The sequence below is a fragment of the Cervus elaphus genome, chromosome 23, assembly GCF_910594005.1.
Source record: "Cervus elaphus chromosome 23, mCerEla1.1, whole genome shotgun sequence".
NCBI classification, from domain to species: Eukaryota; Metazoa; Chordata; class Mammalia; order Artiodactyla; family Cervidae; genus Cervus; species Cervus elaphus.
The window spans coordinates 19,777,101-19,799,522 of NC_057837.1; the positions used below are offsets into that span (position 1 = coordinate 19,777,101).

Consider the following 22,422-nt stretch of genomic DNA (forward strand, 5'->3'; position numbering starts at 1 on the left):
AGAAGAGTTCTCTGGTGGCTCAGTCAGTAAAGAATCTGCCTGCAATGTGGGAGACCTGGGTTCGATCCCTGGGTTGGGAAGATCCCCCGGAGGAGGACATGGCAACCCACTCCAGTATTCTTGCCTAGAGAATCCCCATGGACAGAGGAGCCTGACGGGCTACAGTCCATGGGGTTGCAAAGAGTCAGACACAACTGAGTGCTCAGGCATGTCCAACTCTTTGCAACCCCGTGGACTGCAGCACACCAGGCTTCCCTGTCCTTCACCATCTCCCGGAGTTTGCTCAAACTCATGTCCATCCAGTTGGTGATGCCAGCCAACCATCTTATCCTCTGTTGTCCCCTTCTCTTCCCACCTTCAGTCTTTACCAGCATCAGAGCCTTTTCCAATGAGTCGGTTCTTTGAATAAGGTAGCCAAAGAATTGGAGTTTCAGCTTCATCATCAGTCCTTCCAATGAATATTCAGGACTGATTTCCTTTAGGATTGACTGGTTTGATCTCCTTGCAGTCCAAGGGACTCTCAGGAGTCTTCTCCAACACCACAGTTCAAAAGCATCAATTCTTTGGTGCTCAGCCTTCTTTATGGTCCAACTCTCACATCCATACATGACTACTGAAAAAACCATAGCTTTGACTATGGTTGGTAAAGTAATGTCTCTGCTTTTTAATATACTGTCTAGGTTTGTCATAGCTTTTCTTTCAAGGAGCAAACGTCTTTTAATTTCATGGCTGTAGTTACCATCTGCAGTGATTTTGGAGCCCCAAAACATAAAGTCTCTCACTGTTTCCATTGTTTCCCCATCTATTTGCCATGAAGTGATGGGATCGGATGCCATGATCTTAGTTTTCTGAATGTTGAGTTTTAAGCCAACTTTTTCACTCTCTTTCACTTTTCGTCAAGAGCCTCTTTAGTTCTTTGCTTTCTGCCATAAGGGTGGTGTCATCTGTGTATCTGAGGTTATTGATATTTCTCCCAGCAATCTTGATTCCAGCTTGTGCTTCCTCCAACCTGGCATTTCGCATGATGTACTCTGCATGTAAGTTAAATAAGCAGGGTGACAATATATAACTTTAACATACTGCTTTCCCGATTTGGAACCAGTCTGTTGTTCCATGTCCAGTTCTAACTGTTGCTTCTTAACCTGCATACAGATTTCTCAGGAGGCAGGTCAGGTGGTCTGGTATTCCCATCTCTTTCAGAATTTTCCACAGTTTGTCGTGATCCACACAGTCAAAGGCTTTGGCATAGTCAATAAAGCAGAAGTAGATGTTTTTCTGGAACTCTCTTGCTTTTTTGATGATCCAGCGGGTGTTGGCAATTTGATCTCTGGTTCCTCTGCCTTTTCAGAATCCAGCTTGAAGATCTGGATGTTCACGGTTCACGTACTGTTGAAGCCTGGCTTGGAGAATTTTGAGCATGCTAGCGTGTGAGATGAGTGCAGTTGTGCGGTAGTTTGAACATTCTTTGGCGTTGCCTTTCTTTGGGATTGGAACGAAAACAGCTTTTCCAGTCCTGTGGCCTCTGCTGAGTTTTCCAGATTTGCTGGCACGTTGCCTGCAGCACTTTCTCACACCTGTGCTATTTAGTATGTTCTCATTAGCTGCCTGTTTTATGCATCTATACGATGGAGTATTACTCAGTCATAACAAGGAATGAAATCGGGTCGTTTGTAGAGACATAGATGGGCCTAGAGAGTATCCTGGCCTGGTTTTTTAAACATTATTCTGAAAATCCAAACTAGTTACTGATGTTGTCAGTCACTAACATTTACGGCACACACATTATCCTGTTTCTGTAGTTCTAACTTACGTTTCCAAATACTGCATTAATTTAAAAGGATGCTGTTATTCATTTACAAAGCTCTGATACCAAGATGGTAAGAATTCATTTATTTAACAATCATGTACCATGTAAAGAAAAATCAGTCAATACATTTGTTCACTTAACATATTTCCTCTAAATATGGTAAATCAGTGAATCTCATTTATTAAGACAAATGTAGAAGGCATCTTATATGATCACCATCTGGGCAATCCTATGTCTTCTAGAGGATAGGACAAAAAGGAAAAGGAGGCAGGAATAATTAAGTTGGGGTCCAATCTGTAAATGCTGGAATTGAATTCTAATTATCAACCTCTATAATATTAGTTCCTCTATAATATTAGTTCTATAGTATTAGTTCCCTTAGTCTAAGAACTTTGCTGTTTTCCAGAAGAGTTTATGGGAACATCTGTTTATCTACTTATCTTTTTTAAAGTGCCTAAACTTAGAATATTGATCTCATATAAAATTCATCTTAATGAAAATCTTTTTATCAAAAGTAATTCCAACAAATTAAGAACCAATTCATTCCATTTCTTTTTAAATATCAGAAGTTTTTTTTATTATTAAAACCATGGAGAGTAATGTGTTTTCAGACCTGACTTTCTATCTTAAAGTATAGTGACAACATGATAGGGTCCTTGCTGTTCTGGAAACCTCAAAGTGGTTTGAAAAAAAGTGGTTTTCGTTTTTGTTTGTTTTTCTTTCGCATTTCCAAATATGGGCCTTAGCTCTATTTTTTTTCTGTCAAAAAGCACACCCCCCCACCCCCCAACACCACACACACCACAGTGTGGTCATGTTCGCTGATAAAACATTTTGCCTTTTGTCACCTCCAAGGATGTGGTGAAATAGACGTGTCTGTGCATGCGTTAAGAATGGTTCCGGAGGATACAATGGCTGTTATTGTTCAGTTGCTAAGTCGTGTCCAACTCTTTTGACCCCATGGACTATAGCATGCCAAGTTCTTCTGTCCTCTGCTGTCTCCCAGAGTTTACTGAAATTTGTGTCCTTTGAATTGATGACACTATCTAACCATCTTATCTTCTGCCACTCCCTTCTCCTTTTCGATTCAATCTTTCCCAGCATCAAGGTCTTTTCCAGTGAGTTAGCTCTTCCCATCACGTGGCCAAAGTATTGAAACTTCTCAGGTGGCCAAAGTATTGGAGCTTCAGCTTCAGCAGCAGTCCTTCCAATGAATATTCAGGGCTGATTTTCTTAGGATTGACTGGTTTGATCTCCTTGCAGTCCGAGGGACTGTCAAGAGTCTTCCGCAGCACCACAATTCAAAAGCATCAATTCTTGGTCACTCAGACTTCTTTATGGTCCAACTCTCATATCAGTACATGACTACTGGGAAAACAATGGATAAAATGGATACATGTATATATATGGCTGAGTCCCTTTGATGCTCACCTGAAATTATGACATTGTTAATCGGCTGTATCCCAACAGCTTCCCTGGTGGCTCAGAGGGTAAAGTGTCTGCCTGCAATGCAGGAGACCCAGGTTCAGTCCCTGGAGAAGGAAATGGCAACCTACTCTGGTATTCTTGCCTGGAAAATCCCATGCATAGAGAAGCCTAGCAGGCTATGGTCCATGGGGTCGCAAAGAGTCGGACACGACTGAGCGACTTCACTTTCTTTGTATCCCAATACAAATTTAAAAGTTTAAAAAATAATTTAATTTAAAAAAAGAACCATTTCTGAAACAAGCAACCAAAAAAGAATGGTTCTGGTGGATAAATCCAAGTCACAGCTCTCATCATGTTAAGGACTCAGGGCAGGGCTAGAGGGGGAAGAGCATGAAGTGATGGGTTTAGTGGAGCATCTGTGTTTCTTCTCCTGTGGTTTGAAAGTAGACAGGCAGATACACTTTTCCCATCTCGTGACCCAAGCTTGAAATGCATGAAATTACTACAGATAGATATTTTTTTTTCAGAACATTAAAAAGAATTTGCAGTTCTGTTCCTTGACTGCATTTGGATGGCAAAGCAGCGAGTCTTCAGAGCACAAAAGGTTTCCCCTTCGTTACCCACCTCCATCCAATTCTTCCAACTTTCTAGCTCTTCTCCTGCCATGGGCTGGCCTCTGCTCCATCCATTACTATAGAACATCCCCTGTGAATGGTAGTTACAGATGATTCTCTTAGACAGTAATTCTTTGAAAATGTATTATTTCAAGGCTTTCCCACCTCCTTTATAAGTCATCTTCAAAAAAAAGAAAAAGTTAGTCTACAGTTCCTGGCTGAATAGTAAGCTTCCAAATAGGGAAACTGCTGTGGACCAAATATTAAATCGTGAAGTCCATTTCATCTGTTCTCAGGAATGACTGACACCCCTTCAGAGACCTACAGTTTATATACAATTTCTGACAACCAGCTGTACCTCGGCAGCCTGTTCTTCGTCTCTTCTCTTGTCTCCGGGGCAGTGTTCATTATAAAGGGTTTCAGCGGATGACCGACTTTAATCTCGGTAATCCCGTCAACTCCTTGCAGGATTTTTAACACCAAATAGAGAAGTTTTCTTGGACACCTGCATGTCCAGATTCCCCATCAGCACATGAAACTCTCATTAACCTGAGAGGCCCACCTAGATGCCTGAGAAATACACGGAAAGTTGGTGTAAAAGGATGCTGTCAAAGTTTATAGGCCAAGAGGCTGAGTTAGACCATTGCCCCCATCTGCAAGTCTTTAGTTTCCAAAAATTCACCCTTGTGTTTGTTTTTGAAACCAAGCCTTTAGAAGGAGGGAGGAAAATTAAAGGTATGACTTACTGAAAAACTGATGATAAATAAGTCACTTTATTTGTGCTGAAATAGATGCTAAGGACAGATGTGTGTTGATCTTAAGTGATTTGAAATCTCCCCAATACTGCAGATATTAAAATTTTGTGGGTAGTGTACAACAGGTTTTGAAACAGAAATAGACCTTACCTGTACCTACTTAATATTTTCTTGGTCTTTTACGTTTAATAATCTCTTTAAGCTGCTAATAGACTGGAAAGATGTACGTGTGCATAACTGAGGTTACTGTACCATGGAAAGGTGTTACATGGCCTGGTCTCCATTCAGAGCCAGCATCAATGCTTCTTCCATGAGGCTGCTTCTCAGAGGCCGTGAGACAAACACAAAGATCACAAAAGGCCTGAAACCTGCATTCATTTCCCAGCCACACAAAACTTACAATGACAATATCCTACGAAGATCACGTTAAGCAGGTGAAGACTTGAAGACCTACAGTTAGACAGTGAAATATTGATGTGGTTACTTTTTCTAAAATACAGAAAGGCTCTGAGAAAAGTCTAAGATACCATATACATCCAATCCATAAATATCTTGTGGATGTCATGATTGCCAATAACTTGGCTCTAAAATGAAAAGGTTGAGAAGAGGTTGGAGAGAATGCTAGATATGGTGAAAAACTGATTTAAGCCCTGCTGCCCTTTAGGGTAAATTCTGGGAGGAGGAACACTTAGTTACTGAGAGTTCTTTTGAGAAACAAATAAAAAGGAATCCTTCATGTGACATGGACCTAGCCAATGAAATTCGTCACTTAGCAGACCCTCCCTTTAAGTGGTGAACTTTTCAAAGGACTGGAAATTCTATGAGTAGTTTTAATATTTGTGGTTTAAACATCAAGATAAGAATAGTCATATTCCTCAATTTAGAGTACAAATTGGTTGCTCAAATGCTAACATTGACTTAACAATGGGTTGTTGGCTTTTATTTGGAAGAAAGGCATTTCAGGTCTTGCCGGCAACGTTGAACTGACACAGCACTGCGTTTAAATTCAACAAATGTGTATTGAGCATTTGCTAAGGATGGGATTCTGCTGTTCAAGTCAGATGAATTTAAAGTTAAAGAGGGTTTTTTCCCACTTTCAAAAAAGTTACAATATAGCTTTGTGTGTGTGTGTGTGTGTGTGTATGTGCACACGCTCACTTGGGTCCAACTCTTTGCAACCCCACGGACTATAGCCCCCGTGGACTGTAGCCCACTAGGCTCCTCTGTCCATGGGGATTCTCCAGGCAAGAAAAATGGAGTGGGTTGCCATGCCCCGCTCCAGGGGGTCTTCCCAACCCAGGGATCGAACTCATGTCTCTTGCATCTCCTGCACTGGCAGGCAGATTCTCTACCACTGCAACATCTGGGAAGCCCACCTAGCTACTTCAGGCAAAACCACACACACAAACACACACACACATACATACACATGCACACACTCCAATTACTCAAATGACTAAGGAAAAAAAATATTAGGGTCACATTCTTATGGTTAACGTGTATAGCAATGCATCACTATGACTCTTATAATAACCAGGAAAAATAACTAAATGGGATATGCATTAGTATTTTTGTTGGAGGGAGGAGGCGACCACAGCTTGGAATGACTGATTAGCTTGCTTAACATTGTCCAGGTCACTCCTTACAGTCAGAACCACAGAGGTTCTCCTGGGGGCCTGTGCCTTTTTGCCACCACGTGTTGCCTGTATTACCCAAATATTTTCCCTGTAGCCCGAGCATTCACTGAGGATATTTAATGCGACCGATTCTCTCTGTAGAGAGAGTTCTTGTTTACTTGACTTTTTCCCTCGCTGACGCTGATGAGAGGGCAGGAATTTGGTAACCTTCAGTCTCTTGCATCAAAGTACCTAGCACTCACTTGTGTGATAAAAGAAGAAACTCCAGCTGCCAACTTCCCTCCACAGCTCAGGGGACGTGAGACACAGAAACACCCACCACCGTAAGCTCAGGATCTCAACTCTTGGCCCTTTTGGTTTGAGGAACAACGGTGTCATTTTGACAGCAGTGTGGATCCCTGCAGAAAACGTCACGCAGTTTTGATGCCATTTCATTGAGGTGTTTTCTGTCAAATGTAGATATAAACAGGGGAGGGCTGGACAGTGTGCCGAGAGGTTTAGGAGAGAAGGTCTGACTCATGTGGGCTGAGGGTTAGGTCTTATTCCCAGGAATGCCTGGATTCCCAGAGGTAGTGAAAGCAACATTTTAGCAGAATTATCTCAGCAGTGCAGAGCATGGTCATGAGCTGAAAGTTTAATTACAAACAAGATTGCATGGTCTCTCTGTTACCGACCCAGCGCTTGCTGGTGGGCATGCCTGGATTCCATGAAGGCCTCTGCAAGGAGGGTGTGTGTTGGAGGTTGGGGATGGGGAGGACACTTTGCTCTGCTCTCTAAAGGACTTTCACCAAGAGATACTAGACAGGAGGAAAATGTTCATCATATCAGATATTTTAAAATGTAGGCAGTTGGGTGGGATTTTTTTTCCTGTGCCTTCTGCTTGTAGCTCATCAACCCTGGCCCCTTCCGGCCAAAATCTTATCCTATCCTGTGAAGTCCAGTTTGAATGATTCAGATGACCTCTTTTCCATAAAGCCTGAACTTTCCCCTTGTGTCCATAACCGTTTTCTGACCCTCACAATGACTCATCTGTGGTCACGGTGGCAGTTTTTATTTTCAGTTTTGTCGTTTTTTTCTGTGCAGGCCTGCTTGCTTCCCAAGCCTGGCATACCATAAATATCCATTGGATTTAATGGATTAAATGCTTTTATCTGGACCCTTGGTATCCTTCGGTTTACTTTAATTCCATGCTTTCAATTTAAGCATCTACGATGTGTGAAGCACCATCATTGGGCTTTAAGACACATCTGTAAGGACATGCACCCTGGCTCCGTATATCCATTTATAGTTTGCCCAAAATGTTTTTAATAATTAAAAAAAACAATAATAAATGCTTTGTCTGCATAATACAGTCCTACTGAAGTTATGTGCTGTGGTCATAGATTCTGCTATTAGGTTTTAAAGCGGTTGTCGTCCGGACCCCCCTTTATCCCATTCCTCCATTACCGCACCCTCTTTGTTTTGGCTGAGGCAGATGTCAGAGTCCAGAGATCTGTTCACCGTCTGCTTGGTCTCACAAGACGTTGATGGATGCAGTCAACTGGATCCATTCCACTTGACCCATCCGTTTGCTCTTGCCTACCGACCCCAAGTGATTCCTCCCCATTAAGCCATCTACTAGGATAGTGCTTTCCTAGTTTTCATGAGGATTACAATTAACAACTGATGGATAAAGCCAAAAGTTATAGCAGGAGAGCCTAAGCCTGCCTGTTCCTCCCTGTAGGAAATGCTTGCCAAATCTTTGCTGAGTGAACCTTCTAGCAAGAGCCCATGATATGAGTCTTATGAAACATTTGGCTACATGTGCATCATGTTTATACATATTTGAGGATGGTGGCAACTTCTTTTGAACTGCAGCATACTTAGTTTTCTTTCTTAAGACATTTCTGTTAAGCAGTTTTTGCTGTACCGTTTGTAGGTTAAATTCTTAACCAAGTTTCTAGGGATTACATTTGTTTCTCTCTGAGTGCTTATCCTCTTTCCAGATCAAAGGATTGGGCTCAGGGTTTCCGTTTAATGTAACTTACAAATAAGCACTCAAAAAATGTTAATTAAAAACATTAAGCCCTTGAATCTTTTACCATCCAGCAGCAACTCCTAAGTATCTAAGTTGGAAGAGGGCACAATTTAAGAGGCGTCTTCTTGACCAAGCTACTAAAAGTTTCTGAGGTCCCCATCTGAAAGTGAACATGGTGCTGCAGTAAGGAATCTTCTTCACTTTAAGGAGAAACAGAGTTCTCGGGTTGGTGTTTGTCTAAAAAGTATAAAACCATCTTTCCCAAAGTCTAGGCATTCAATCAGTCTTTCTCCTTAACTCTGCATAGCAGTTTCTAGTTGTCTTTGATGCTTGTATCCTAAGATCTATAGGAACGAGTTCATACAATCTCATTCTCTCCTCCTTTGTTATCAAAATATACTGCCTCCTGACCTCCAGATTTTGCAGACTTAGTGGCTAACAGGAATTCTAATGGAAGACTTGTCTGATTTTTCTGAACACAATTATGTCTGTTCAAGAAAGTATAGAAAGGGGAAAAGAACCCGCAGATTTTGCAAGGAGTGTGTGAAGACACACACCTCCCATATTTGTCTTAAATATGTGTCATCCGTGAAGCTGAGCATGTTCAGGCATGGCTTTCATAGTCCTGTGCCCTGCTCGCCTCAAGATCTTTGAAATGCTGTATCTGACACTCTGAGGAGATGTGGACCCGCCTGGCTGTCCCCTCCCAGAGCAGCATCCTCCTGTTCACACTCCACCTTCGTGGTTTCCATGTGGGAGTGATTTGAGCAGCTAGGTTCTGGAAATGTCTCTAGTGGGGACCCTGGAGTATTAACCTGTCATACCGAGTCCCTTTCCTTTCCTCCTACCATGCCCCTTGGCAGTTCTAACAGCTACGGCAGCTCTTACTCTCCAAGCAGAACCAGATGGAGCTCCAGTTCCAAGTACACATCAGAATTCAAATTTTCTTTTTTATGTTTTTTTTTTTTTCTGTGTTTTGGCTGCGTCACATGGCATGTAAGATCTTAGTTCCCTGTCCAGGGATTGCACCCATGCCCCCTACATTGGAAGAGTAGTGTCTTAACCACTGGACTGCCAGGGAAGTCCCCCCCAAATATTTCTTTTTTTAATTCATTGCTTCTGGTTTCTGCCAAAAAAAAAAAAAATGTGAGAATGAAAGGATATGCCAGCATACAGAGGCAGTGGAGCGCCCACCAGCATGGTCTCTTTTATCAGCCAAAGGAGATGGAGGTGAGCCCTTGTTTGGGGACTTCATTTCTCTGGCCCTTCCCTTGTTATTCTTGCAGTATGCACAGTAGTATCAGGGAAGCCAGCCTTTAGGCTGCATCTGAGCCATGCAGCCTTATCTAGTGTTTTTCTAGCTGGTTGACTCAAGCCTTTGGAGAGGAAAATTCATCTATCCACTCACTCGGGATTGTTTTCCTACCAACACTGGTTTTGTTGCAACCGGTAGTTTGTTTCCACCCAGCAAATGCTTTCCTTTCTGGAAAAAAAAATTCATTCAAGCAATTAAGATGAGAAGAGAAAATCGGTGAGGTTCTTCCTGCATTGCACTCTTTTCTTGCTCTTGGATATTTGTATTCTTTACCAGAATTTTAAAATGTTTTCTCGTTATCTTTTGCTAAAAATGATCCATCACCACTGTCTTGTTTTTCAATAGCACAAGTGAATCATTTGCAAAATTTTGCTTTCCAGCAGTCAAGGTAAACGTTCGATGGAGTCTAGTAATCATAAATGGTTTTAGATTCTCCATAATTATGCAAAAATATTGAATTTCCAGAAAGATTAACTACAAGATTTAATTTTTGTTTACTAAGAAATTCTAAATTACCTTTTGATAATTGTGGTTTTGGAGGTAGGAACTGAGGCAGAGCATGGGTGTGGTGGTGACTGGCAAGTACCTGGGCCACCAATCTGATCGGGAGTGAGAGATTTATCTGGATCAGTCTCTAACATGTGTGTGACTCTGAACAAGGAGCTCATATACTTTGTTTCTCAGTTTCTTTGTCCACAAGACCTTTTCCTTGTATGACTGTTGAGAGCTGAAGAGATACTGTATGTAAGTTTAACCCTTAATAAGATGCCTGACGGGCTTCCCCAGTGGCTCAGGGGTAAAGAAACTGCCTGCGATGCAGAAGACGCAGGAGGCCTGGGTTCGATCACTGGGTTGGGAAGATCCCCTGAAGGAGGGCATGGCAACCCACTGCAGTATTCTTGCCTGGAGAATCCCATGGACAGAAGAGCCTGGCAGGCTGTAGTCCATGGGGTCGAAAAGAGTCGAACGTGACTGAAGCAACTGAGGACGGAGGACAAAGATGCCTGACACATAGGAGTTGCCCTATAAATTTTCCATTAATAATGGTAATTTTAGTCACTAGTGGTTTTTTCCCCTATGTAACACGGTAATCATGAAAAAATGCATAGAGACTCGTGTCACCAAGTGTAAAACGATTGTATTCCTATTCATAACTGTAAAAAGCCCACGGTCCAAGTCAAGGTGCTGTGAATTAAGCTCCAAGATCCTGAAACAGCATCCATGTTCAGATGCTCAGGCATTATCAGAAAGCATGTGTGTTATCTGAGGAAATGAGACAATTGCTTAAAAATATTTTCTTTAGTTTGTAGTGTCTAGTGATGAATTAAACAGCTCTTTGAGTCATTGGAGATGCTCTAAAAAGAACTCAACACACTCCACCTCCCCCCATCAAAAAAAGTATTTTTCCTGTTTTTAATCAGACTTCCATTCTTTGTCCTTTATTTTTTCAGGCTCTCGTACCGACCTGTCTTGGGAATGTTAAACACCGGGAAACACTCCCTTGCCAATGCTTGCGCAAGGGACAGTATTTTATTGAGCAAGACAGATTTTCATTTTAGAAATGAGGCTTTCCACATTCTGATGTTACCCATAGCCGGTTATGTATTATTGTAGGAAGCAACGATATTTGTTGCATGGCTGGGAGGCTGCATGCTGGTGTTTGACCAGCAGTTTGCAGAGGTTTGCACGATGATTTACTGCATGATGCTAAAAACGTGCCCTCTGTCCTCAAGTGATTCCCAGTAAAATGTGTCTCTCTCCTGACTTCTTTTTATCTGGGGAATGTGTTTCCTGTCATTACTAAGACAATGCTATGGCCATAAAGTGCATGTGGGTTAATACCTGCAGACATCTTACAAGGAAGAGGGCGTTAGGGTGGGGAGTTCATCCACAGGAGCTGTAGGACACCATCCCCCGCGCCCGGAAGGGGATGAGGATGGCTGTTTTGTTTTACTAGTTCACTTCTCCCCACCCAGAATAAAAGGGTGGGGGGGGGGTGCTTTCCTCCACTGTGTCTAGCTGTGTCTTCTCTCTGTGTGGGGAGCACAGTGAAAAGAAGATGTGGGTGTAGACATTCTCCCAGCAGTGTTAGACTTTTATATTTATATTGGAAACAGGATGTCATACTGGGTCACTTCTGCTAACGGTGATAAGCTAACTCAGAGAGTGGCCACTGGAACTCCAAAGGAGTTTGGGACACTTCTGTCAAATTGCCTACAGGCCAGCAGATAAATACCAGATGTTTATGTTTGTCGCACACACACGGAGTGAGACTTTCCACGATTCTAGTGAAGGCATTTGATGTGCAGCTTTTGCTACACGCCCCCCCCATCATCACATCCCCTCAACATCACCCTTCATGTTAAACAGAAGTACATCAAACTCAGATGTGAAATCACACCCATCTTCCAATTAAAAATAAAGCAGCTGTGAGACAATGGCATTCTTTTAAAATAAGAAAACGGTGATGGGAACAGGACTGATTGGATTTAGGGAAAGCAGGTTAATTATGGTTATTGTGTGTCTAAATTTTTACGGAAAGAAAGGAAATATTGTTTAGACGATGAACCCTCCAAAACACAGAGGGTTGCCATTGTATAGAACTTCTGGGGGTTGTGTCTTTGTCTTTTCAGCTGCCTGTCTTGGGTCGCCAATCTTGTCTGTTAGACTGTGAGGTTGGGGCAAGCTCATCAGAATTCAAACAGCTAATGCACCAAGAGGATGGCCAGATTTTGAGTAGTGTTCATGACAACTGCTTATTTTGGCTTCCAAATGAGCAGAGAACAATCTCTTTAGAGATCAATCCATTTCTTGACAAATAATATCTATAAGGATGAGAAAGAAACATGGTAGGTTGTTTAGTGATGTTATTTCATTCATTCATTTCCTTCCCCTTGCCTCTGCCCTTCCCATTCCTCCTTTTCTCTAGAACATTCTCTCCCATTTTTGTCCACTTGTAAGTTCCTACCATTCATCCTTCAATAGGTGTCTTAGACATGGAAGTCAACTGTGAGATGTCTCCAACTCCCTAGCTCCTTTCCTCCATGCACTGGCCCATCCTGTGATCTTGTTTGTGTCTCCCATTCTTGCTTCTCTTTGTATCTTCATCACTTAATACAGAACTTAGTGGAAAGTTGATACTAAGTGTTCACTGGATAAATATCAATCAAGGGGAGTAGAAATGTTCACAGGCAGCATACTGATTAAACAGATGATGCTACAACCAGGCTCTGGAATACCATGAAGCCACTGAAACTGATGGTATAGAAAAATATTTTTGCCATGGAAATATATCCATAAAACTAAACAAAAAGCAGGTTATCAAACATAGAGGTAATATGACGTTGTATTGGAATGACCAAAAAGTTTTTTCAGATTAAAAACCTGAACGAATGTTTTGACCAACCCAGTAATAACAAAACATATACACAACAGTCACATATTCTGGAAGACTACTTTCAGTGGTTATTTCCTATTGGTGGTCTTATGAAGATTGCAATTTATTCGTTAGTCTCTTCTGTATCTTAGGAATTTTTAATAGACATCTATCACTTTTCTAGATAGAAAAACAGATACTCCTTAAAAGAAATCTTAAAGGTCTGTATGCAAGTATAGAAAAAACACAATATATTGACTAGAGAGGTGGAGAACTGAGCTTTGCACTAAACATCCTGGGGTTAGAAATGACTTATTCTACCCACCAGGCCAAAAAAAGTAAACAATCATGTGTGGCCAAAGAAAAGAGGAAATGTCCTTTTAGGTCAAGAAAACTTTATATGTGAAGGTGCAAAGGCAAAAAAGGCCTTTTAGGAAGAATAAACACTTGATGTGGCTGGAAGATACATTGAAGGGAGGTGGATGTAACAGGTGAGACTAAAAAAGTAAGCCTCAGACTTCCCTGGTGGTCTAATGGTTAAGATGCCATGCTTCCAATGCAGAGGGTGCAGGTTCAATCCCTGGTCAGGGAACTACCATTACACATGCCGTGCAGCACAGCCATAAAAAATAAAAAGGTAGATCACAGCAACGTCATGATTAGCAGAGATGGCTTCAACCCTGAGTACTGCAGTGGGTTGCCATTTCCTTCTCCAGGGGAACTTCCCTACCTTGGGATTGAACCCAGGTCTTCCGCATTGCATGCAGACGCTTTACCCTTTGAGCCACTAGGGAAGCCCATAAAATATAAAAAGGTACATCAAAGCAACGTCATGATTAGCAAAGATGGCTTCCACCCTGAGAAAGGTGTAAATACCCAGTAAGTCCTGCTGGGTCTCCCTACAGATACCTGCAGAGTGAGCACTGGTGCTTCTGAGGCTGATAGTTATCTATCTCCTCCCAAACTCTCTCAGGCACTGACAGTCGCTTTTAGGGCATTCCACAAACGTCCCCAGGGAAAAAGGATTTAAGAGAAGCTCATGGTGTTGCAAGTGAGAATTTCCAGTACTCTGTGTCTTGTTAAGAGTTCTGGATACCATTCAGTTTTAATTGCAATTGTTCAAGTCCCAGCTATAATTATTTGGTTGTCATTCATCCTTGCTAAACCCAGTGGCAGTAATGTTAGAAAAATGAAATGAAATTTCAAGTATCCCAGTGCAGTAAGTAAGAGAATCTTCAGAGTTTGAAAGCATAGCAGGAAACCTCATGCAATTACAAGGGGGAGGTTGTGAATGCATTTCATTGCTGTTAAAAAAAGAAAATATCTTTTCTTCTTTATGAGTGATTCGTGCACATGCTTTGTGGCCTTTCGATTTGGGACTTTGGACTTTCCTTGCGTTGGGCATCCGGTTAATTCCAGTCAATAGATCCTTCCTTTAAAGTCGGTTGTTTCTAGTGCTAGGATTCTTCTAGTTGACCACCAGTTAACTTCTTATCTTATCCTAAGAACAAAATTTTAAAAATAGGAAAAGGACAACCAGAGCATGAAGTTCTAGAACTCTTTCTAATCAGTCTAAGCTGCATATGCACTCTCAGGAAGTTAATCATTTCCAAACCGAAGAGCTGTCTGTAGGTTTGACTGAGTTTATTTGCACAGCTCTGCTTTGCGGTCCCTTGAAAGTCAAGGTTTTAAGGGCTCTTCAGGTTGAAGTGGACTGTGTATTGGGCATGAGGGCATGACTCAGTGGGCAGTTAGTAAAGCCCTAAGTGTTCTGAGAGCATTTGAAAACAGTTGAAATTGTTCAGTGCAGCCATGTCTAGAGTAGCCATTAACTTTCAAGTTGCAGCATTAAGAAGTCAGTTTTTGCAGCAACCTAAGATCATCTGATTATTTGTTCAGAACAGAGTTAGATTTAGGGTTGCCAGATCCCATCCAGAAAAGAATACCCAGTAAAATTTGAACTTCAGGTAAGCAATGAACCTGTTGTTAGAATATCCCAAGTGCTGCATGGGCTGTATTTATTTTTAAAACATTTACTGTTCATCTGAAATTCAGATTTCACTGAATATCTTGTATTTTTATTGGCTAAATCTGGTAAACGGGGGCTGCCTCCCTTTTTTGAAATGGGTACACAAATTCATACAAAGTATTAGAGTTTACTTTTGAAAAAAAACACAAATTTCAGTTAGCAAGTACAGGCACTTAATAAAAATATGTTGAAGTACTTATTTGTTAAATTAAGATTTAGACCATATCTACCATTATCATCTTAAAATATGTATTTCTGTTAAAGGCTTGTTCCTTTTTTCTTTCAAACCTGGTGAAAGCATTTCAAACCTGGACTTTACATCTTTAAAATCAGGATAATGAAATAAAGATTGTTTTACACTGAATAGTATCCCCTTCCTTTTTAGATGAAATCTCCTATTGTTGAATTGTGTGTGTTCAAGTTGGCTTCTCTGCGGAGGGGCTGTTGCTGTTTTTGGTCTTGGTTCAGTTTTGAAGGAATTGGCAACTTGTTGATTTAACTGCTCCAAGGGCCTTCAGGAAAAAGCAATTCGGGGAAGACAATAGCCATTCTTCAGGAGACAGGTTGTACATAAAATGGAAATTTTTAGGTGTTTATGGCCCATGGGCAGTGGAGGGTTAATTGAAATATTGTTTGCTGAGAATTGGGTTGTCATGTAGCAACTGGAAAGCAGGATACCGAAGCTGCAGTTGGGGGATGGGGTGGGTTTAGGGTTTGGGGGGTTGTTTTTGTTTTTGTCACCATTTTCAGGGGATAAACCTCTTACTACTGAATATACTGCTGAAATATCTTGTTGGTGTTAATCAGTCGTAACATGCAGTTACTTTTTGTGAACATATTATAAAATATTTTGCCAAATATTTGTTCCTCGTTTCTTTAAATCTCTGTATTATACAGAAATACAATCTGGCCATTCCAGATTACAAATCTATGGCCCATTTCCCAAAGCACAGTACGCAAAAGGGTTTTCAGAGTCAGGATGGTTCTAGTCCACATGCTATTTAGAAGGAGGGCAGTTGATGCAGAGCAATGGGAAACGGGATCGTGTTAGACTCAAGTTCTGGTCCAGGCTTCTCCATAACCAGGAGGGAAGCTTATCTTGTTTGTCTTGGTTTTCTGTTTGTAAAAGGACATTTATTAATGTGCTATTTAGAAAGTATCATTAATCTCTTAGAAAATACACTAATATGATATTGGGCCTGGTTTTCTCTTTTGTTCCAAGGATCAAGCAATCTTGGTTGCTGGTTGCAAGGATGAGAAAGTTCTCTTCCTGGCGGTTGCCAGCTAGGGCAGCTACTGTCTTACCATATTGGAAACTTTCTTGGGGCTGTTGATACTGATGGAACTAGAGTCTATTGACCCCAGGTGGAGGAAGACTACGTCGTGGTACCCACAGGAAAAGATGCTTCACGTTACAGAGGTATCAGGATGGGCAACTGATCAGGTTTGTATTGTCTTGTAGGTAGACCTGGGCCTTCTGCGCTTTGTCACTGCTGTCGGGACACAGGGAGCCATTTCAAAGGAAACCAGGAAGAAATACTACGTCAAAACTTACAGAATAGACATTAGCTCCAACGGGGAAGACTGGATCACCATTAAAGAAGGAAATAAACCTGTTGTAAGTTTGCCTGCCTCCTCTTCCACTAATTCAGTCTTTGAAATGGATGATCAATTTTTACTTGTTTGTTTGGGAGCTTGCTGTCTGGCCTGGCTTATTTTTGAATTGATTTAAAATGAAAAGTGCAATTAGAAGTTTAAATCTGACCAAGGGGTCTCATGTTCCCAGATCCAGAAGCCAAAAGGAAATTATACGGATGTTTCCAAGAAAAGTCAATACCAGCCAAATTAAGTCAGACTTAAGAATCGCTTTAAACCTCCCATGGGGACATGGAGTATGCATAGGATAAACACCATCCCCTTAGAACCCTTGGAGTTGTTCTGTTTTGTCTTTCTCCCTGTGTTTCCTCATTCTCTTTCATAGATTAATTCTTTCTTCCTCTCTGTAATGGGCTGGTTTTAGAAGACTCCTTTTCATCTACCCTCTGCGCCTCACAAACTAATTTACAAGTGTGTTTGGCTGCTTCTGTGCAAATGAACAGAACTGAAGGTGTTCTCTCAGATCCCACGAACCACATGCCACCTCCTCACTGCTTTTTGTTGAGGAGGCCACACCGTGCCCTGTCCCCCGGGTGCTCTGTCCTGAATTATTTGGAGCTGAGATGTTTTTCTCAGCCTGCTGTTTATTTGAAGTTATGCTTGCTCTGAATTACTAATCAAGAGATTACTGAGGGCTCGTGCTTGCCATTTTCCCAAAATTAAAAGCTTGCCCTGGAGGCTGAGCGAAACATGCAGAATTGATGAGAATGGTAGCAAAGATCCAGGTAATTTGGAATTCTGGGTTCCAGAAGAGACCAATTAACATGTCCTTGTCTCTCTTTGGAGCATGTATGGGCTTAAATGTCTCCGTCTGGGTCTGGAAATGAGAAAGCCCTCCTTGGTGTGAAGTGAGAGGGCTATTAATACCCTTTGAGGGACTTCCCTGGTGGTCCAGTGGTTAAGACTCCGAGCTTCCAATGCAGAGGGCACAGGTTCTATCCCTGGTTGGAAATAAGATCCCACATGCCCGAGAAAAAGAAAGAAAGAAAAAAACTACCCTTTGATTAGCTGCAAAGCTGCCACTCTCAGTTAGGGCAGGCAGGAAGGCCGCAGCCATAGAGGTGCAGCCATCTGTGGGAGGAAGGTTCTGTGGACCAGCCAGCTCAAGGCCACTGTCCTGCCCTAGACGACATGGAGCGGATCCTCCATCTTGGGAAAAAAATCCCTCACAGTCACTGTTGGTGCAGATCCACTGAGTAAATGCTGACCCTGAGTGTCACGGCTTGTTTTTGTTTTTGGAGTCATTTTTTTGAAGGCCTGCTCTAGTTTCAAACAAGTGAAAAAACACTAATGCCAAGGACACACCAACAAACAGAAGAACCCGGAGAGAGTGGGGAGGGCTGACTCAGCTTTCAGGCGTCAGTGAGCGTTCCTTACCCAAGACCCCTCCTCAGCCGTGGCCCACACTTGTCCACATGTGGGTGTGGAGAGCATGCTGGGGCCGTGGGGGCGCCTGACGGGGACACAGCTCACAATCGTTGTCATCTTGGCACACAGAGGGGCTTCCAGAGTAAGAGGCAGAAAGAATTAAAGGTCAGGAAAGACCGGGTGTGTGTCTGAGCCCTTTCACTGAACCTGAATGAAATCCCCACCACCCGGAGTCCAGCTCTTGTTGCCTTGCTCTGTACTTTGGGGTCTTCCGGCATGCCCCTTCCCCTCCTTTCCTTGGGGAGAGCTGGCCATATGTAGCTCAGCAACAGTGGCCTTTGACCACCAGATCCAGCAGCCTTTTTCTGTTGGTGGCATGAGTGTTCTCACCTGGTTTTCAGGAAACATAAAATGTCCTCAGAGTGAGCCAGCCTGTGGTCGCTCCCTGAAGTGGACCCCCCTGGCCCTTGAAACACTGGCTTGGGAAACTCTGCCCCTTCAGGCAGGTCCCCACTATTCATCAGGACACACAAAAAAATGCATTCACACAGATTGTTGCCCAGAGAGATTTGCTGAAGTAGGACAGAAATCTGAAGGCCATCACAGGTGGACCATAACCTGCTGGTCCAGTGGTTAAGAATCCACCTTCTGATGCAGGGGACATGGGTTCAGTCCCTGGTTGGGGAACTAAGATCCCACATGCCACGGAGCAACTAAGCCCAGGCATCACCACTGCTGCGCGCACACTGCAGTTACTGCCGCCCGCGGGCCGCAGGGCCGGCACTCCAAAGCAGGAGAAGCCGCCGCAAGGAGTAGCCTGCATGCGGCAACTAGAGAAAAGCCCGAGCAGCAACGAAGACCCAGCACAGCCAAAAGGAACAAGTAAATAAATACTCGTTTAAAAAAGTAAATAGATAAAGGCCATCACAGGCTGGGATAAATTCCAACACTACATCGTCTCCAGAGAGGGATCAGGCTAACATCCGACTCAGTAAAACGTTTGACCGCCTCCCATGGAGCAGGGCTCTTAGGCTAAAAGCAGTAAGAACTTCAGCCCGACCCATAAGCTCCTTCTCCCAGGGAATGGTGGTCCTCCTCCGCAGACTCACCAGGGAGTCTCTATGCCTCTGATGGCCCCTGTGGTGTGCTAGTTACACAAGGCCTGTGTCTGAGACACGGTACTTTTTACACAGCTGTCTCCACTGTGAGCTGGGGTAAAATCCAGGGACAAGGAGGCTTTCAGTCCCACCTGAGACAGGTCTAGTGGTAGAGGGTTCCACGTGGCAGACAGCCCCTGCTCCTCAGAGATGTCGCCAGAGGACACTGCATGGCATTGTGCCCAGGCCTAGCGGCCCCCACGGATGCTTGTGGGAAACCAGATCGTGACTGGCACTCATTACACTGCAGCTACATGCCTCATCTTTTTTAGAAGAAAATGACTCATTTTTAGAGAAACAGAAGCCCTGGGAAAACTGATTCTCCATTGCATATTATGTATAACTCAGTTTTGATCTTGACCACCAACACATAATTTTACCAACAATCCCCCTCCCCTCCCCCCAAAAAATTAGAATCATTCATTAACGTCAGGGATAAGATCTTCCATCAAGAAATGGAGTTCAAAGGGAGGAAGCTCCTTGACCTAGGGCCGAACATAACCTAGAATTTTCAAATAGCCAGATCCTACATTGAACTCAAAAAGCACTCCTTTGGGAAATTCCTGGGAAAGTAAAACAGTGAAAGTTCCCATGAAATGTCCACCATATTCTGTAACTTCTGATAATATTAATCATTTTCCAAAAAAAAAAAATCATTTTCCCACTTTTTTAGATAATTGCACGTATTCTTTAACAAATGCTATCCTTATAATAATACTTTCAGAGGCTCCATCCTCTCAGAAAATTGAATAGATTAGGACAAAATTCTATATGGTTTCCCTGGTGGCTCAGTAGTAAAGAATCCACCTGCAATGCAGGAGATGTGGGTTCGATCCCTGAGTCAGGAAGATCCCCTGGAGAAGGAAATGGCTATCCATTCCAGTATTCTTGCCTGGGAAATCCCAATGAACAGAGGAACCTGGTGGGCTATAGTCCATGGGGTTGCAAAGAGTTGGACACAACTTAGGAAATAAAAGACAAAAATCCTCTCGGAAAACTGAATAGATGATTAGGACATTCTATCTTAGACATGGTTTCTTAAACATGATTCTTTCTGATTACCATCATTTGGAAAAATAACTTGACAAGTTATTTAACACCACCTCAACCATGGTAAATAATGAAGAGACTGTAAACAATTTGACAAGCACTTGTGAAAACATATTTTTGCATTTGTTTTTAATCTGAAATGTCTGTTATTAAAGAGCCCTTTCTTTTTCCTTCTAGATCTTTCAGGGAAACACCAACCCCACAGATGTTGTGATTGGAGTTTTTCCCAAACCCCTGATCACTCGATTTGTCCGAATCAAACCTGTGACCTGGGAAACTGGCATCTCTATGAGATTTGAAGTCTATGGCTGCAAGATAACAGGTAAGACGGAAGATCTCCTGGTTTTTATCCATGTCAACTTTTAAATATAGGGAGAGTAATTTGATATAAATGGGGTGGGTCATTTCCATTTGATCATTAAGAGCATATGCTTTGGATTTAGACAAAAGTGAGTTCAGATCCTACCTGTACTACTTACTCACCATCTTATTTCTTGGGGCAGCTTACTACCTTTCAAAGCCTTAGTTATCTCACCTGGAAAACAGGCATCCTGGTATACACCACTCAGGGTTGTGATAATGAATTAGCTCATGAATATGAAGCACTCACACAGGTTAGCATGTGGGTAGGTATTTACAAGTGGTGTCTTTCCATTAGTCAGGTTCCAGGAAGACAAATAACCTTCCCTTTCATCCTCCATCTCCTGGTTACTCCATACTGACAGCTACTTAGTAGGTTTACAACAAATAACCGTTGCTTGAAATGTTCTTCACCTGCTTTGCCTTTTTTTATTGGAGTATAATTGCTTTACATTGTTGTATTAGTTTCTGCTACAAGAAAGTTAATCAGGTATGTGTATACATATATCCCCTCCCACCTGACCCTCCATCTCACCTACCCCCATCCCACCTGTAGGCCATCACAGAGCACTGAGCTGACCTCCCTGTACTTACGGCAGCTTCCCACTAGCTACCTGTTTTACACATGGTAGTGGATACATGTCTTTTTAATCTTGAAGCCTAGAGGTGACCTCATTAGCAACAGTTCAGGAGGAGATTAATTTATGGAGTTAATTTATTCTCCTTTCACTCACTAACTGCCCTGACAACTTTCTCTTAGGTTTTGGCTCAATACATGTCTATCTTTCATTGAATGCATGTACTAACATCAATATTAGAAATCGATTTGTCAATATTTCTTGTTTTTGAGTTTGTTTCTTCTGACATTAATAGGACTTTAAGAGTCTCTTTTAAATTTGGAGCAAGTAGGTGGATTATATCCACTTGAGAGGTGAAGATGAGGTACTGGGCGATTAAGTAGATAAAAAGGTAGGCAGGTCAGGATGGAGCAGGAAGTAAAAGAAGGATCCAGTTAGTCTCACTGCATTTCTATGGCAACCGGTACTGTTCTTACTCATCCTGTACATCCACTCTGTCTTCTGAAATAACTAGCAGTCACATTTCAAATACCTTTCCATGTAAGTAAGTAAACTACAAATTTTTCAATAAAAAATGTACAGGGTAACCTCCATAGAATGCAAAACTTCAAAAACAGAATCAGTAACTGATTCACTACAAAGTAATTAAAAGTGAAGAACCTTTAAAGTCTGTGAAATATCTTTCATGTGATGTTAGTATACATATTGAGAGCATTTAATTTCTCATTCCATGAATGCCAACACTATTGTTTTTATTTTTATCCTCTTTAGTACAATTATTTTTAGAGAAGGAAAGTACTGACTTCTGAAGGGAAAAAAGATCACCTGGGAAATTTTCCATGAAATTACAAGCAATTTGAAGAAAGCTAACTAAGGAGAAAAAAAAATTACATTTGTTTACAGTACAGCCCATTTTGGAAAGTAAAATCTGACATTTGATCTCTTCCCCAAATTTTATTTATTTCCATCCTAGAGACAGACTTGTTTATTGTTTTAGAATCTAAATATTTAGAAAGTTCAAGGCCTTGGAGGCAGGCATTGGGTGGAGAGAGGTTTGGAGGGAGAAAAGGGGCAGTGTAGGGTTAGATATAACCTTGGCTTTATTCATGATCAGCAGATACAGAAGAGAAGGTTCTAGGTCATTTTCAGGGCATTATAAATGTGAGCGACTACCTATGAATTCATAGAAACAAGGCCATTTGAGAGCAGGGTGGAAATTTCTGTCCCGTTCCTCCCACCTATTCTCATGTCACTGTACCCACCCCCCCCCCCCAA

General features: G+C 42.1%; 1 protein-coding gene across 4 annotated transcripts in view; it reads left to right on the top strand.

The window, feature by feature from the left end:
• Positions 1-22,422, top strand: part of NRP1 (neuropilin 1) — a 146,202-nt gene that overhangs the window by 84,789 nt on the left and 38,991 nt on the right. For all 4 annotated transcript variants that reach the window (XM_043883549.1, XM_043883547.1, XM_043883548.1 and 1 more), the window contains 2 exons: positions 16,441-16,596; positions 20,387-20,531. In XM_043883549.1, the coding sequence (XP_043739484.1) occupies positions 16,441-16,596; positions 20,387-20,531 (301 nt within the window). The remainder of the gene's footprint in view (positions 1-16,440; positions 16,597-20,386; positions 20,532-22,422) is intronic.